The sequence below is a fragment of the Muntiacus reevesi genome, chromosome X (genome assembly GCF_963930625.1).
Source record: "Muntiacus reevesi chromosome X, mMunRee1.1, whole genome shotgun sequence".
In the NCBI taxonomy this organism is placed as follows: Eukaryota; Metazoa; Chordata; class Mammalia; order Artiodactyla; family Cervidae; genus Muntiacus; species Muntiacus reevesi.
Genome location: NC_089271.1, coordinates 101,669,636 through 101,685,711, shown reverse-complemented (window position 1 = coordinate 101,685,711; position 16,076 = coordinate 101,669,636). Strand labels below are relative to the sequence as shown.

General features: G+C 49.9%; 1 protein-coding gene across 1 annotated transcript; it reads right to left on the bottom strand.

The window, feature by feature from the left end:
• Positions 1–1,913: 1,913 nt before the first annotated feature.
• Positions 1,914–3,922, bottom strand: LOC136154630 (heat shock transcription factor, X-linked-like). Its single transcript, XM_065916833.1, is given in 3 exon segments — positions 1,914–2,051; positions 3,235–3,462; positions 3,860–3,922. Coding segments are annotated over 3 exon segments (429 nt in total).
• Between the last annotated feature and the right edge of the window lie 12,154 nt (positions 3,923–16,076).

The following is a 16,076-nucleotide window of genomic DNA, read 5'->3' as shown; positions in this document are numbered from 1 at the left end:
GTCATCCAGTAATCAGACTCTTCCAGCCTCCTCACCTCTAGAGACACCTGGCCTCTCCTCGTGTGACCCGGGCAGGCCTGGGGCTCAAGACAGTGTGACTGTCCAGAGCCAGCCCATAAGGGCAATGCTCCCTCCCTCCACTCCTGTGTGACCTTAGGCTGCAGCATCTGCCCGGTCCAGGAAGACCCATGCTTAGCCACTTCACTCCGCAGACATCGGTCAAGAGCTACCAAGTACTGAGTGGGGGGAGTGACTTATCACATGGGCCTTTTGATGTCAGGCAGCCTTGACTTTGTGAATAAAAGGGCCTTTTGTGACAAGCAGGTGACTTGAGATTGCAATCTGCACATCTTCGCTTTCTCTATAGCTTTACAGGTAAGCAGGTGCCACACATGCTGAGGTTTCTGGGAACATGGTTTTTAAATAGCAGAATCTGTGTGTGATTCCAGGTGAGGAGGCATACGGAAGTCAAGACAAAAAAATCCAATGAAACCTTCTGAAAAGGTAAGGTGTTCACCAGGCAGCGAACATTCATAAGGGGCAGTGTTTTGACTTGGAAGTGAGCAGCTTGGTCATGCGTCATGGCAGCTCAGTGCTAGGGCTGACAGAGGCCTGGCCTGCACCGCCCCATGTCCTTTCTCAGTGGCCTCATCTGCCTGCACCAGACTGCCAACAATGAGACCCAGCCTTTCGGTTCTGGTGGACTGGTGTGCACGCTCTCCCCTCTCCTGACCTCGGAGCCCTTGTCTCTGCAGCATGACCCTGGAGGGCTCTTTGCTATGCTCCTCAGGACAAACACTCTTTTAAGAGAAAGCGTGTTATAAAATGGACACCCCAGCAAGAAAGGGTGCTGAGGTGTGACACCCTTGGAGCGCTCAGCTGAAAACGGAAAAAAAGAGAAACAAGAAAATGTCACCAGATGCAGGCCCTGCAATGAAGCCAAAGCTCGGGCCTGCTGTCCAGACACCAGCGAGTCCCCAAACTGAACACCTGTGTGCCTCGGACAGGGACCACAATCTCCAGCCCTGTGCATTGCAGGACAGGAAGGGCTCTTTGGGGGCCCCCTACAAGGGCAGGCTTAATTTCTCCTCATATGTCAAGTGAGGAGCCTGCTGGACAGTGTCTCTGTTTCCATTAAGGCACTCCACCAGGCTCTTGTCAAGCCCTTGACAGGTCTTTTCAATGAGTGGGTGCAGAGCGTCTGAGGGTCTTCCCTGAGTGTCTACAAGGTACCCACATTGTGCTGGAGGTGGGCAGGCATATGTCCTGCCTTCCGAGCAAGCAGCTGCCTGAGGGGACTCAAATGTTCAGGCAGGCCCAGGATGGAGGCGTTGAAGACCTGTGCTGGGAGGGAAATCTCTCGTATTTTCAGGCTCCTTATTGCCGTGCAGGGTTCTGACCCCAGGAACGCCTCTATCTGTCTGAATAGGTTGCATGTGTGGGGTCCTCTAGGGGTGTACCTGAAGGCTGTGGGGATAATGGGAAAGAATGGCTGGAGATTTTGGGAAAGAGGGGCTGCCTGAAGAGTAATAGAAGAGGTTCTGGGCCTGAGCCATGATGGGCATGCAGATGGCACACAGAGGCACCAGCATGGCTGCTGGGAGCGGGCCAGGGAGCAGGCTGAAAATCTGGGTGGGCACAGTGGTCAGGCCCACCACCACCACAGGAGGAGCCATCTGGTCAGGAAGCCAGGTGAAGCAGAGCCATGGGCCCTTGATGGGCAGGGCCACCTCCATCAGGACTGGGATTAGAGAAACTGGAGATTGTGTAACCTTGGGCAGGCATCAGGATGCATCAAGGGGTACGGGGCTTCTGTCCTGAACCAGCAGCAGGAGTGGCAAAGGTCCTGGCCATGGGGTGGCGGGAGCAAGTTCCAGGTGGTCCATGGTTTCCTGGGCACCCTCAGGGCAGGGTTACAGGCCGTCCTGTGGCTTCATGGTCCTGCACGCAGGAGGGACGTCCAGGGCTACTGACCTGCCTTCTACCTGCTGAGATGCTGACTTAACGCCCCCTATACTCTTGATCTTCCCAAGGAGGTGTGGGCTGTCTCACTTAAAAAGGGGCCTGGAGCAGAACTGTGACGGGGTTCACCAAAGAGAGAGAGAATAGCAAAGTCTCAGTCTCAAAAGGCTTACTGAAACCAGCACCATCCCGGCTAGGACCCTGGGTGCCCTCACCCAGCCATCTCCAGGCCTCACGGAGAAAGCAGGACCCTGTCCCACAGGAGTCGGTGTCCCATCTTGCCCATCTTCAAGGCTCAGTAACTCATCACCTCTCGGCCTTGGTAAATGACAGAGTGGCCCAGGAGTATTCGCTGAAGGCCCAGAGTGGGGACTTGGCATTTGAAGCAGGCAGACTGCACAAGCTTCTCTGCTTTCTATGCAGGTGTCGACCCATGGTCTGCACTTCTTCGGCTGACCAACACTTCCCAGGAAAGGACCTGTGCTTCTTTACACTAAACTTCTTCTCCATAGCTATGGGAGTCATGTGCTTAGTCAGTCAGTCATGTGCGACTCTTTGGGACCCCATGGACCGTAGCCCACCAGGCTCCTCTGTCTGTGGGTATTCTCCCAACAAGAACACTGGAGTGGGTTGCCATGCCTTCTTCCAGGAGATCTTCCAACCCAGGGATCGTCTCCAGGTCTCCTGCCTTGCAGGCGGGTTCTTTCATGTCTGAGCCGTGAGGGAGTCATGGGAACACACAAACGCCTCCCCCCACCTGCCTCCACCGTGGGCCCATTTGTACCCTGGAGGAGGACAGGAAGGTCCAGCCTTTGAGCAGTGTCATCTCTTTCCCTGGTGTGACTGGGATCTAAAGGCCCACGGGTCAGTGGTACAGAGTGATTCCTGGCCCCCGGGTATCCTGACCTGATCCCTACTGTGCATTCAGCTCATCCCCGTCATCTCACACAGACATCCCCATCGGAGAAAGAGGGAGAGTGACTTCTTTGTGCTGAGAACACTTAGGATTTCCCCCTCACAACTCCCCAATGCAGCCTACAGCACTGGCAGCTCCGGCAGTCATGCCAGTTCCCAGTCCTGTCTTTACACAAAGCTTTCCCGGCAGGCCAGCCAGGACCCCGGCAGCCCTGAGGTTGGCATCCACCCCACCCCCAGGGCCAGCAGGTACTCCCGTGCCTTTACCATGCTCAGGACACAGACAGGTGGCTCCTCCATGAGCAGGGTGGTCAGGCAGAGGGAGGTGAGCACATCCTGGCACGCTTTGCTGAATCCATACAAGCTAAGCTGACGGAAAAAGCTCTTCATGCAGTCTGTCTCAAATACCTTGTCTGAGCCCACCCTCTCCAAAATGTTCTCAAAGAGCTCCTCATTGATGCCTATGCAAGTGGCAACTTCCTCCCACCAGATGGACACAAAGCGGTGACTGTTGACAATGGACCACCGCTTCCTGGGAAAAGGGAGGGAGAGGAGGCTGCCCTCTCCCCCAGCCAGGGCAGCACACTGGGTGTGCAGCCTCTTGAGCAAAGGCTCTTAACTCAAAGCCTGGAAAGTGCTCTCTTCTAGCAGCAGCCTGAAGCTGTGGTGGCCCGTGGGCATGAGCTGGGCCAGGGCGACTGGAAGGTCCACAGGGAGGGGCACAGCTCCTTGAGCCAAGGACCAGAGGCCCTGTGTTTTGAAGAAAGGGAGCGCCCCGAGGCTGGGCATCCCATCCATCATGGCAACCTCCTTGTCCACAGCCCCACGGAGGGCCGTGCATCCTTTCTTCTTGGAATGGGGACAGGGAAATTGCCAGGAACAGTCCAGGCTCACAAGGGTGCTAGGCCCTTCACCAAAGGCCTCTGCTTCTTCAGGTCTGACATCACAAGGCAGTCATTAAATGACCTAATAAAGGGCTGACTGCACCCAGGCTGGTCAGCATGTCAGCCTCCTGGTCCACGCTCGTCATGGCAGTGAGCACCATGACAATTGTACATGGGCGTGAAGTCTCAGGCTGAGCACTCCTGCAAACCGGGCATGGCCTTCTGGTCCTGGAGCCCTGAAGCCAGGGAGACACGCACCGACAGGTGTGTGACCCTCAAAGTCAGCCCCTCCTCTGTGTTCATAGGTGTCTTGAGGGTTCGGCATGGCACCCTTGCACGCAAGCACAGTCATGTCCAGGGTGGGGGTCCACGGTCAAGGGTACAGCCACCTGGCCCTCTGGGCACTGTCCCTAGATGGGCAGTCAGACCCCATACAGATCCGCTCTTGGCCCTGCCATCAGTCTGCAGGAGGCAAGAGTGGGGGCTGTGCAGGTGATGGGTAAAGTCTTGGGGACACAGAAGGACAGGCTGCCATCCTATGGGCTCACCAGCCTGCTTATGTCCACAACAGACTGGCCTTGCTCTGCACACTGTGGTCCCAGCAGGTGGGAAGGAGTGATCACCCTGGGCCTTCATGCACAGTGTGGCTTCCTTTTCCGTGACTGAGGTCCACAGGACCTCCATCTGGCTCTGTGTCCACGCCATGAGAGCTGCCATCCTGCTCTTTGGCCTGGTGCTCTAGCATCAAAGATGTGGCCCTCATGGGCATCCCACCCTACTAACACCTTCCCCCACCCCAACACTGTTTCTGGGGTTGAGGATCCTCCCAGGGCTTTCAGAATCAGAAATGCCTCTGACTTTGTGGCGTTAGCCATCTGCAACCCAGGCACTAGGCCCAATGGGTGAGAGAGAGGGCTCCAGGGATGAGATGCCACGGCTGGCACCACAACCCTGCTGATCCCCAGCTGCCTGGCTCACCCAATCTGAGACTGCTTCCCCACATGGGTAATCCTAGGGACACCTGCCCCAGGGGGTCCTGAAAACTTGGAAGAGGTACAGGAGGTGGCGATGGTCCTGACACTTAAGACTGCCACGTGGTGATCTGAGGCGCATAAGCACTGATCTCCCGGTGGACTTAGGTTCCATGCTGGAAGCCTCCCGTCACCATTGAGGGGTGGGCTACCTTGTCGATTCTCGCAAACTGGGGGCTGAAACACCGTCTGAATTAAATGTTTCTAGACACAGCTCGGGTGAGCTAGATGGAATTGCCCAGTGTCTCCCATAGACAGAAGCCTTATTCAGTACCCTCACATGTGACCCAGGGATGCCTCATACCCCTGAAAAGGCAAGTTCCATTTTAGACTGTCTGGGACCCCACAAACACTCTCGGGTGCCTCCTCAGCTATCAGGACTGTGGCAGGGTGCTCCCTGCCAATGACTGAACCTCCGTGACCGCCTTTACCTCCCTGTATGTTCTGGCTGCCCCTACATATTCCTGCGAGATGCTCTCCCACCCCTAATCCCCTTGGCTACCCATGGCAACTTGAGCTTCCCTTTTGTTCTGGCCGAGAGACCTCCCAGCCTCCTGGTCCAGAAAACTACTAGAGCTCGTCAATGAATTCAGTGAAGTTGCAGTATAAAAAATTAATATATAAAAATATATTTGCATTTCTGTACACTAACAGCATGTAGCAGAAAGAGAACTTCAGTGTATTAGCCATTTACCTTTATAATCCCATTTAACTGCTTCAAAAGGAATGAACTACTTAGAAATAAACCTATTTAAGGAGGCAAAAGACCTGTACTTGGAAAACTGTAAGATACTGACAAGTGAAATTGAAGACAGCACAAAAAATGGAAAACTTTACCATGTTCTTTGATTGGATGAATCAGTTTTGTAAGAAGAATATACTACACAAGGCAATCTATAGATTAAAATTACCAATGGTATTTTGCATAGAACTAGAAATTTGTATGGACACATAAGACCCCAAATAGCCAAGACCATCTTGGGAAAAAAGAACAGAGTTGGAGAGACTTCAGTGGTGTTCCAGTGGCTAAGACTCCATTCACTCAATGTAGGGGGCCCAGGTTTGAACCCTGATCAGAGAACTAGATTTCACATGCAGCGACTAATAGTTAGCATGCTGCAACAGAGATTCACATGCCACAACTTAGAGTTCACATGCTGCAGCTGCTGCTAAAGACCCTGCATGACACATCTAGAAAGATCCCAGGTGCTGAAACTGAGGATTCTGAATGCTGCACCTGAGGATCCCACATGCCTCAATGAATATCAAAGATCCCATGTGCTGCAACATAGACCAGACACTGCCAAATAACGTAAAAAGAGAAAAGAACTGAGCTGGAGGAACCAAGCTTCTTGACTTTAGACTATACTACGAAGCTATAGTAATCAAAACAGTATGGTACTGGCACAAAAACAGACGTACAGATCAATGAAATAGGATAGGAATCATAGAAACAAGCCTATGCACCTATGGTCAACTAATCTACATCAAAGGAGGCCAGAATACAGTATACAGTAGAGAAAATAGATTCTCTCCAGTAAGTGGTTCTGGGAAAACTGGACAGCTGCATGGAAAACAATGAAATTAGAACATTATCTAATACTCTATACAAAAACAAACTCAAAATGGATTTGAGACCTATGTGTAAGATGGAATATGGAAAACTTCTGGATGAAATCTTGGGCAGAACACGTTTTGACAGAAATCACAACAGCCTTGTTTTTGGATCCATCTCCTAAAGTAAAGGAAATGAAAACCAAAATAACCAAATGGGTTTCCCAGGTGGCACTACTGGTAAAGAACTTGCTTGCCAACGCAGAAGACAGTAGAGATGAGAGCTCAGTCCCTGAGTTGGGAAGATACCCTGGAGAAGGGCATGGCAACCTACTGCAGTATTCTTGCCTGGAGAGCTCCATGGCCAGGGAAGCCTGGTGGGCTGCAGTCCATAGGGTGGCAAAGAGTCAGGCACACCTTAAGCTACTTAGCATAGCACAGGGACCTAATTCAACCAAAAAGCTCTTGCACAGCAAAAGAAACCATTGAGAAAATGAAAAGAACCTACTGAATGAGAGAAAATATTGCAAATGACTGATTTGGGGTTAATATCCAACATATATAAATAGCTCAAAAACACAGTGTCAGGAAAAAAGAAAAAACACTTTAAAAATGGGCAGAAAGACTGAATAGAAATTTTTCTTTTCTTTTTTTTTTAGAGAGCCCCACCCCTGCTTTTTTTTGTTTTTTAATTTTTTTTTATTAGTTTGAGTCTAATTCCTGCACAACATTTAAGTGGGTTTTGTCATACATTGAGATGAATCAGCCATAGAGTTACACGTATTCCCATCCCGATCCCCCCTCCCACCTCCCTCTCCACCTGACTCCTCTGGGTCCTCCCAGTGCACCAGGCCCGAGCACTTGTCTCATGCATCCCACCTGGGCTGGTGATCTGTTTCACCATAGATAATATACATGCTGTTCTTTCGAAACATCCCACCCTCACCTTCTCCCACAGAGTTCAAAAGTCTGTTCTGTACTTCTGAGTCTCTTTTTCTGTTTTTCATATAGGGTTATCGTTACCATCTTTCTAAATTCCATATATATGTGTTAGTATGCTGTAATGATCTTTATCTTTCTGGCTTACTTCACTCTGTATAATGGGCTCCAGTTTCTTCCATCTCAGTAGAACTGATTCAAATGAATTCTTTTTAATGGCTGAGTAATATTCCATGGTGTATATGTACCACAGCTTCCTTATCCATTCATCTGCTGATGGACATCTAGGTTGCTTCCATGTCCTGGCTATTATAAACAGTGCTTCAATGAACATTGGGGTGCACGTGTCTCTTTCAGATCTGGATTCCTCAGTGTGTATGCCCAGAAGTGGTATTGCTGGGTCATATGGCAGTTCTATTTCCAGTTTTTTAAGAAATCTCCACACTGTTTTCCATAGTGGCTGTACTAGTTTGCATTCCCACCAACAGTGTAAGAGAGTTCTCTAAGGTAGATACACAGATGGCCAACATGCACATGAAAAGATGCTCAACATCACTAACCCATCAGGGAAATGAAATCAAAATCACAATGAGCTGTCACCTCACACCTGTGAGAATGTCAATCATCAAAAAGAACACAAATAACAAATGATAGCAAGAATGTGGCAAATAGGGAATATTTGTGCAACATTGGTGGGAATGTAAATTGGTGTAGTCACTGTGGAAAGCAGTAGGGATATTTCTCAGAAAACTAAAATTGAGCTATGTAACCCAGCAATTCCATTCCTGAGTATACATCTGAAAAAAACAAAAACCCTAATTTGAAAAGATACAAGCACCCCAATGTTCATGGTAGAATTGTTTCCAATTGTCAGATACAGAAGCAATCTAAGTGTCCATCAATGGATGAATGCATAAATAAGGGGTGGTATGTGCACACACACACACACACACACACACACACATAATGGAATACTACATAGACATAAAAATGAATGGCATTTTGCCATTTGCAGCAGCATAGATGGACTTGGAGGGCAATATGCTAAGACAAATACTCTATGATCTCAATTTGATGTTGAACTTAAGAAATAAAACAGACTAATAACCTCAGATACTCAGATGACACCAACCAAATGGCACAAAGCAAACAGGAACTAAAGAGGCTCTTGATGAAGGTGAATGAAGAGAGTGTAAAAGCTGGGTTAAAACCCAACATTCCAAAAACTAAGGTCATGACAACTGGTTCCCTCACTTCATGGCAAATAGATGTGAAAACAATGGAAACATTGACAGACTTTATTTTCTTGGGCTCCAAAATCACTGCAGATAGTTACTGCAGCCATGAAATTAAAACATGCTTGCTCCTTGGAGAAGGAAATGGCTATCCGCTCCAGTATTCATGCCTGGGAAACCCTATGGACAGAAGAGCATGGCAGGCTGCAGCCCAGGGGGTGCAGAGATTCAGACATGACTGAGGAACTGAACACACACATGCAAGGCTGGGGTGGGCCTGGGGTGGTGGTGGTGGATACAGTGTCTGTGAATTTTCATCCACTTGGGTTCTTACTGGTGTGCTGGATATTTTCAAAAATTGACTGTGGTTGTGCTCGTCTGGCTCTCCAAACACACTAACAATGACTGAATTTTACACTCTAAATGGACGAATTGTGAGCTATATGAATTTGTATCAATAGATATATTTCAAACAATATTTAAAAAGAAGAAATAGAATATCTAAAAAAACTATTAAAAGTCAGGACTTGGGGGACTTCCCTCGTGGTCCACTATTTAGGAATCTGCCTACCACAGTGAAGAATGTGGGTTTGATTTCTGGTCTGGGAAGATTCCACATGCCATGGAGAAACTGGGCGCATGTGCCACAAGTACTGAAGACCGTGCCCCCTGGAGCCCATGCTCTGCAACAAGAGAGTGGTCTCCAATAGCTGCAACTAGAGAAAGCCTGCAGGCAGCAACAAAGTCCCAGCACAGCCAACAAAAAAAGAAATAAAATTCTTTAAAAATTAAGAAGTTTTAATTAGTATGTAAAACTTCTTTCCACAAAGAAAAGCCCATGCTCAGATGGCTTTACTGCTGAATTCTACCAATCATTAAAAGAATGAACACTGATCTTCACACACTGTACCAAAATCTTAAAGAGAGGGGAACACTTCCCAATTCATTTTACACAGCCAGTATTGTATACCAAAGTGAATAAATTCAGGACAAGGAAAGACAATGATAGGCCATGACAAATGTACAAAATGCTCAACAATATGCTGATCAACTGGATCCAGCACCATATAAGAGGGATGATACACCATAGCCAAGTTGGGTTTATCCCAGATATGCAGTTGTTTTAACATGTGGAAATCAACTAATGTCATGTATTATTTTAATGGAAGAAAGGACAAAAATCACAAGATTACCTTCATATATACAGGAAAAGCAGTTGGTGAAATCCAACAGCATTTTATAATAAAAACTGCTCAATGAGTTAAGAAGAGAAGCATAATTCTTCAACCTGATAAGGGTATCTATAAAGAAAAACTTACAGCAAACATCATACTAAATACGAAGATGCATTCAATGATACACTGAAAATGAGTGAAGAGTAAATTCTCTGGTATGTAAAATATATGTCAATAAAATAGGTAGGCCAGATGTTCATCTTGGTCTCCTGGGTGCTATCTCTGATTGGTAGAGAGAAAGAGCAATTACCAGGAACTTATGGCTTGCCTCACTGGAGAGTAACTGAACTTGGTAGTTTCCATCACCATGGCACTTTCTCTTCCCTTCACCCTTTCCCACCCCACCGCCTGTTGTCCACAGGTACCATCTTCGCCAGGCACTGTGTGACCCTGGGAAAGGGGAGCAGAGAAAAGAAAGGGAGTCATATGTGGTGGAACGGGGCTAGGAGACACGTCAGTATGAGAGAAAGGATGCTTTTAACATTTCCACAATGGCTGCAAACCATTTAAAATTGGGAGAGGCCACATCAAAATCTGGATTTACAGCTCATTTAAAAAAAAAACAAAACATTCAGTGGGAGCATGGACAATACTTGGCCCCTGTGCTGGGCCAGTGTTTCTCCTGCAGTTGGGCAGTTTCATTCATTTTAATCAGCCAGCGAGCTCCCACCAGCATCTGTATTTGTGTGTTCCTTTTGTCTTTCCCTGTTCCACAACCTTCTGTTCTGGCCACAGAATGACCCTATTGGGACTTCTCACATAGGACTGTACTTCCCACTTCTGGGTTAGCGGTGCAGGCAGTGACCTTCCCCTCTCTCTCCTATTGTTAGCTCTTTCATGAAGCCTCCTCCCGTTCTGCCCTTCATTCAGTGTCTCTTCTGAACCTTGTTCAGATCTGAGTAGGCAAACTCCACACCTGCCTCTGCCCTAGGTATTTGCATGCTTTCCTAGGGCCTACACTAGACTCTCATGATGATTTCTGTCTTACTGATTGCCACCTAGATTGCCATACCCTCTAGATACCCTGTACATAGTCAGTTCAGTTCATTCGCTCAGTTGTGTCTTACTCTTTGCGATTCAATGGGACTGCAGCACACCAGGCCTCCCTGCCCATCGCCAACTCCCAGAGTTAACTCAAACTTATGTCCATTGAGTCCGTGATGCCATCCAACCTGCTCCTCAGTGGGTGCCTAATACTTTACAGACCGCATGGTCCCGCTGGACTGGCCTGATGCTGAGGAAAGAAAGTTGCTATCACCATAGGAATAGATTCAGCACAGAAAATCATGGTACACTAACTCAGAGGAGCAGTGACAAGTGAAGGAATTTAGCAGCAAAGATCATGGGAAAACACTCCTTGCTTGAACTGAGCTAAGCCTGTTCAGAGATATTCCCATTCAGAGATATTTCACAGTGTGGCTCAGTGGTAAAGAATCTGCCTGCAATGCAGAAGATGAGGGTTTGATCCCTGGGTCAGGAAGCGCCCCTGGAGGAGGAAATGACAACCCACTCTAGTATTCTTGCATGGGAAATCCCATGGACAGAAGAGTCTGGCAAACTGCAGGCCAAGGGGTCACAAAGAGTTGGACACAACTGAACGACTGAGCATGTAGGATCTCACTCAAATTGGAAGTGGCCTCATTCCTTGCAACAGCAATGCTCTCCTGACGGTGGCTGATAAATGGCGTGTTGGCAGCTGGAGGAGTGATAGGTGGTCTGGCCTGTGCAGCCAGTGCTTGCAAGTCTGTCAGTCATGATTTCTGACAACCCCATGGGCAAAGCGCTACTTCCCCCTCCCACTAGAACAGGCTAGACTGCAGGGTTGATGTGCAGAGCACAGAAATCACTGTTGATTGCCTGTCTCCACCTGTGAAACCACCTGGAGAGTAGAGAAAAGGTCAAAAACAGAGGTTTGGAGGTGGGGTGGAGTCTGGGAAGAGAAGTCCTAACTTCTGTTTTCCTTTAAACCACTAAAATCATTTTTTTTCCTCCGCGGTCCTTGCTGTTCACTCATGAAAAAATTTCTTCTCCAGAATGAATATAATCACGCTCCTAAGGAACTAAGAACAACTCTTGCTAGGTGAGTAACTAACTGGAGCTTCTAGAAAGTCTCCACTGAGGAAATTAGGCTCGATTACTTCTGACTATGCGTGTGTGCTAAGCCGTTCATGGACTGTAGCCCACCAGGTTCCTCTGTCCATGGAATTTCCCAGGCAGGTATGCTGGAGTGGGTTGCCATTACCTCCCCCAAGGAAGTTTCCCTTCCCAGGGGTTGAACCGGTCTCCTGCAGCTCCTGCACTGCCGGGGAATTATTCACCACTTGGTGGCAGTAGGGATTAAAGAACCCGCTTGCCGACGCAGGACTGGACTGAAGCGACTTAGCAGGCACGCAGGAGCCACTGGGGAAGCCATTCCTGACTATGGAAGACGCAATGACCCCGCATTCACAGACTATACAAGGCAGAGGACCACAGCACCAGGCGCAGTGAACACGTGGTGACTTGCCCCCTCCCCCTCCTGAAAGTGAAAGTGTGAGTCTCTCAGTAGTGTCAGATGCTTTGCGACCTCTCAGAAGCCACCAGTCTCCTCTGTCCATGAAATTCTGGGGTTGCCATTCCCTTCCCCAGGGCATCTTCCCGACCCAGGGATGAACCAGGGTCTCTCGCACTGCAGGCAGATTCTTTACCATCTGAGCCACCAGGGAAGCCCCTCTCCCTCCTGGAGATCTCGTTAATATGCAGATCTTGGCTATGTAGTTGGGTGGAGCCTGAGATCCCCTGTCTCTTCTCTGCACCCAGGTGATGGGGGTGCTGCTGGTCCAGAAGCACTGGTGGGCAGCAGAGGAGGGCAGAAGTTGGGGTGGGGGTGGGGAGGGTGGGTTGCAATGGAGACAAAGCAGCCATAGTTGGGCTTGGCTCAACCCAGGCACAGGTGGATGCACTCTAGTGGTCCTCGAGAAGGCGCGGGGCTTGTTCAAGCAGCTCTGGCCCATCGTGGCTACTTTTGGCTTCTCCCTTCTTAGAGATCTGAGATCGCCTGTTGTCTAGGAATCACGGTAAAGAACCTGCCTGCAGTGCAGCCGACCCGGGTTCGATTTTGGGGGTCCAGGAAAATCCCCTGCAGAAGGGAATGGCAATCCATTCCAGTGTTGCCTCAAGATTTCCATGGATGGAGGAGACCAGCAGAGAATTGGACACAACTGAGCGACTTTCACTTTTCCTTAAAGATCCAGCAAAGATGTTGAGGGTCCTGGAATCAGTCACTGTGTGTAGGAAAATGTCAGTGTGTAATACTGGGCATGGGATGGGATGGGATGGGACTAGCGTATGACTTGCCCAAAGTGTCCTATCCCATCGCCCCAGCGAGATGAGTGGGACAGTCTTTTAGGGATGGCCTGGGGAACATAGGAGAGACCCCCACACCTCTCCCCAGTCTCTCTCCTCAAGGAGACCCTGGGTCCACTCTGGAGGTGCCCTGCGGGGCCTGGCAGTTCTCCCTCAGTCTTAAGCTTCTTTGATTCCCACTGACCAAGGGCAGAGCTTCGCAGCTGCACCACGGTGAAGGAGTCGCGGGCTGGGGGTTCAGGGGACCTGGAATCTCTGCCAGACAGGGCACACCCTTGGCCCCAAGCGTGCAGGCACCCCAGGGATGCTGGCCTGCAGAAGTTTCCTTCCTGTCAGGGCGTCTCTCCACGGGTGCAGGTGGCAGCCCACACGGCTCTTGTCAATGTCCTTCCTTCAGGAGTACGCAGCGCCCAATCGGCAGGACAATGCAGGCCCTGGTGTCTCCAGTGACCAAGGGCATCTTCGTGGCTCTGTTCCTCTTCACTATGCTGCTCATCCTCTGCGTACATCCTCTGTGGTACATTTGCCGGGACCTGTACAATGACTCCATCTGAAGCAGTTAAAGCACTGACTCAGCCCTCTGAGGCTCCAGTCCCGGGACCCTGAGTTCGTCCCAGAATCCACGTCTCTTCCCAGGACCCCGTGCTCTTCCTATGGATTCTGAGTTGCTCCCTGGGACCCAATGCCCTCTCCCAGTCCCACATCCTTCCCCGGATTCTTGGTTCTCCCATCTCTGACCCCGTGCCTCACCCTAGAACACTTGCCCTTCCCTTGAACTCGAAATTTCTTCCCTGACCCCAGTGACCTTCCCCAGATTCCTTGCCAATGACCCAGTTCCATGCCCCACCTCTCACCCCGTGTGCTCCTCTCTCCGACCCAGCACTCGTTCCTAGGACCCTAGCACCCTCTCTTAAGCATGGCATCCCTTCCCTGCACCCCGTTGCCCTCCCCAGACCCCCAGAGTCCTCTGGGAAATCCCAAGGGCTCCATGTTCTTCCCAAGACCCTGTCGTTCCATCCTGATCTGTGATCCTGAGCCCTCTCCCTGGAACCCCTACCTGTTTCTTGGAACACTCTCCCCTATCCCAAGCTCCAAGGCCCTCTCCCCATCTCTGAAATCTGCTTATTGCCCCTACTCCCCAGCACAGCCCCACATCCTTGTCTGACCCCACTCTCTGCAGCTTTCTCCAGACCCTGGAGAAACCAAGTGTCTTCTTCAGAAACCCATAGCCCATCAGCCAGCACCCGTCATCCCTCCACAAGTCCGGAGCCCCCCTCTGTCGTGACCTTCCCAGGACACCTGGGCCTTCTCCCAAGCTTGTGCCCTTCCCAGGGTCCTTTGCCCTTCTCTGGATTCTGCCCCCACCCACCCCTGTCCCCACCCCCAGGACCTGCTCCCCTTTCCAGCTCCTGCCAGGTGCATGGGCTCACTTCACTGCCCCCTGCCACTCTGCTATTGGGTTTTGTGTCTGAGCAGCAGATGACTAAAGGCCAGTGGGGGAACTTTTGGTGGCCAGGGGCCTCTTGTCCCCAATCCCCCCCACCTGGTAGGCTGGAGTGGCCCACTTCTTGACTGCCCACTTCCCCCGGGAGTGGCAGCCAACTCCGTGCCTTGTTTTGCCCCTTAGGCAGCGGGGTGGAGCCCCAGAGAGGCTGTCCAATGCTGTTGATGTGGACTGTTTTCAACTGGAGACTTCCTCCCCTTACCTACAGAAAGCTCAGAGACTTTCTCAGTGGTCCTGTCAGTGCTTCTAGATAGTTCTTCTTCAGCAGTGTGGAGCACAGATTTGAGGTCCTGGGAGTAGAGAGCAGTTAGAAGACCAGAAAGAATGAGGGCCTGAATTCAGCCCGTGGCCATGGGAGAAAGTGGGGTCGAGACATCTCTGACTTAGAACTGGTGGACCTTGGTGGCTGGATGAGTGTGGAGCCTCAGGTACTGGTGTGGGTGGGAAAAGGACAGGAGACACAAAGCTGATCCAGTTCTGACTGGGTAAGAAGCCAGTGATGTCATTCACATGTCAGTGACTCTGGGGAAAAGAGGTTCCCTAAGCCTGTGCTCCTTGGCTCCTGATAACATTGCCTCCTGGATTTTCCTTCCTCTCATCCTACTGCCCAATGTGTCTAACCAAGGGCCTGGCTCAGAGAAAGAGCTCAGAGAGCAGTAGCCTAGTTATATCTCTCAAGGCTTCACTTGTAGCTTCGGTTTCTGCAGAGGCCACTGGCTTTGGTCTCACTTGGTGAAGTTATTTGTGCCCATAGATGGGGTCTATGGACAGCCTGTGGCATATTGAGCAGAATATGTGTGAAAATCAGCTTGTACACACAAACAGGTCCCTGTCTGACTGTGCAAACCAGAGCCTCCTCAGCTCCTAACTCAGCTTAAAGAACAACCTCTGTACCAATTACTACTGTGTGTTCAAACCTTGGTGTGTGACATGGATTATGGAGTTTTCCTTTCTTCCAGTTCCTCCTCGAGAATCAATTGTGTCATGCAGCATCAAACAGGGGATTTGAAACCCTGAAGCAGTTCAGTGAGCTTAGAACTTCAACTCCCCCAACCCCAAAACCCCACACAGATGCTATCACCCAACAGTACTGCTCCAAGGCTGGCCTACACTACCGACTGCTGGTGCTTGTTCAGGGAAGTTAACAAACACAATGGGTGCAAGGGAACCACACGTTTGGGGTGCCAATATTACTCTTGACTCTGCAGCTGACAACCAATCAACGGATGCCTCACAAAGGCCTTTGGAATTCCTGCCTTTTTGCTATGTCCCTTCAGCATTTAACAGCAAGATACCTGGGGATTCTGTTGCCCTGTCAAGGATTGCAGGCTCTAGATGAGTTGCAGCTGTTATCAGAGACAAGCAAATGACTAAAGCTGTGGGTTTCACTTTCCTCATATCTTTCCAAAAGTTATCCTTTTAAAATGTTATATCCTCCTCTAGGTGCTGTATCACTAAATTCAACCAAAGAG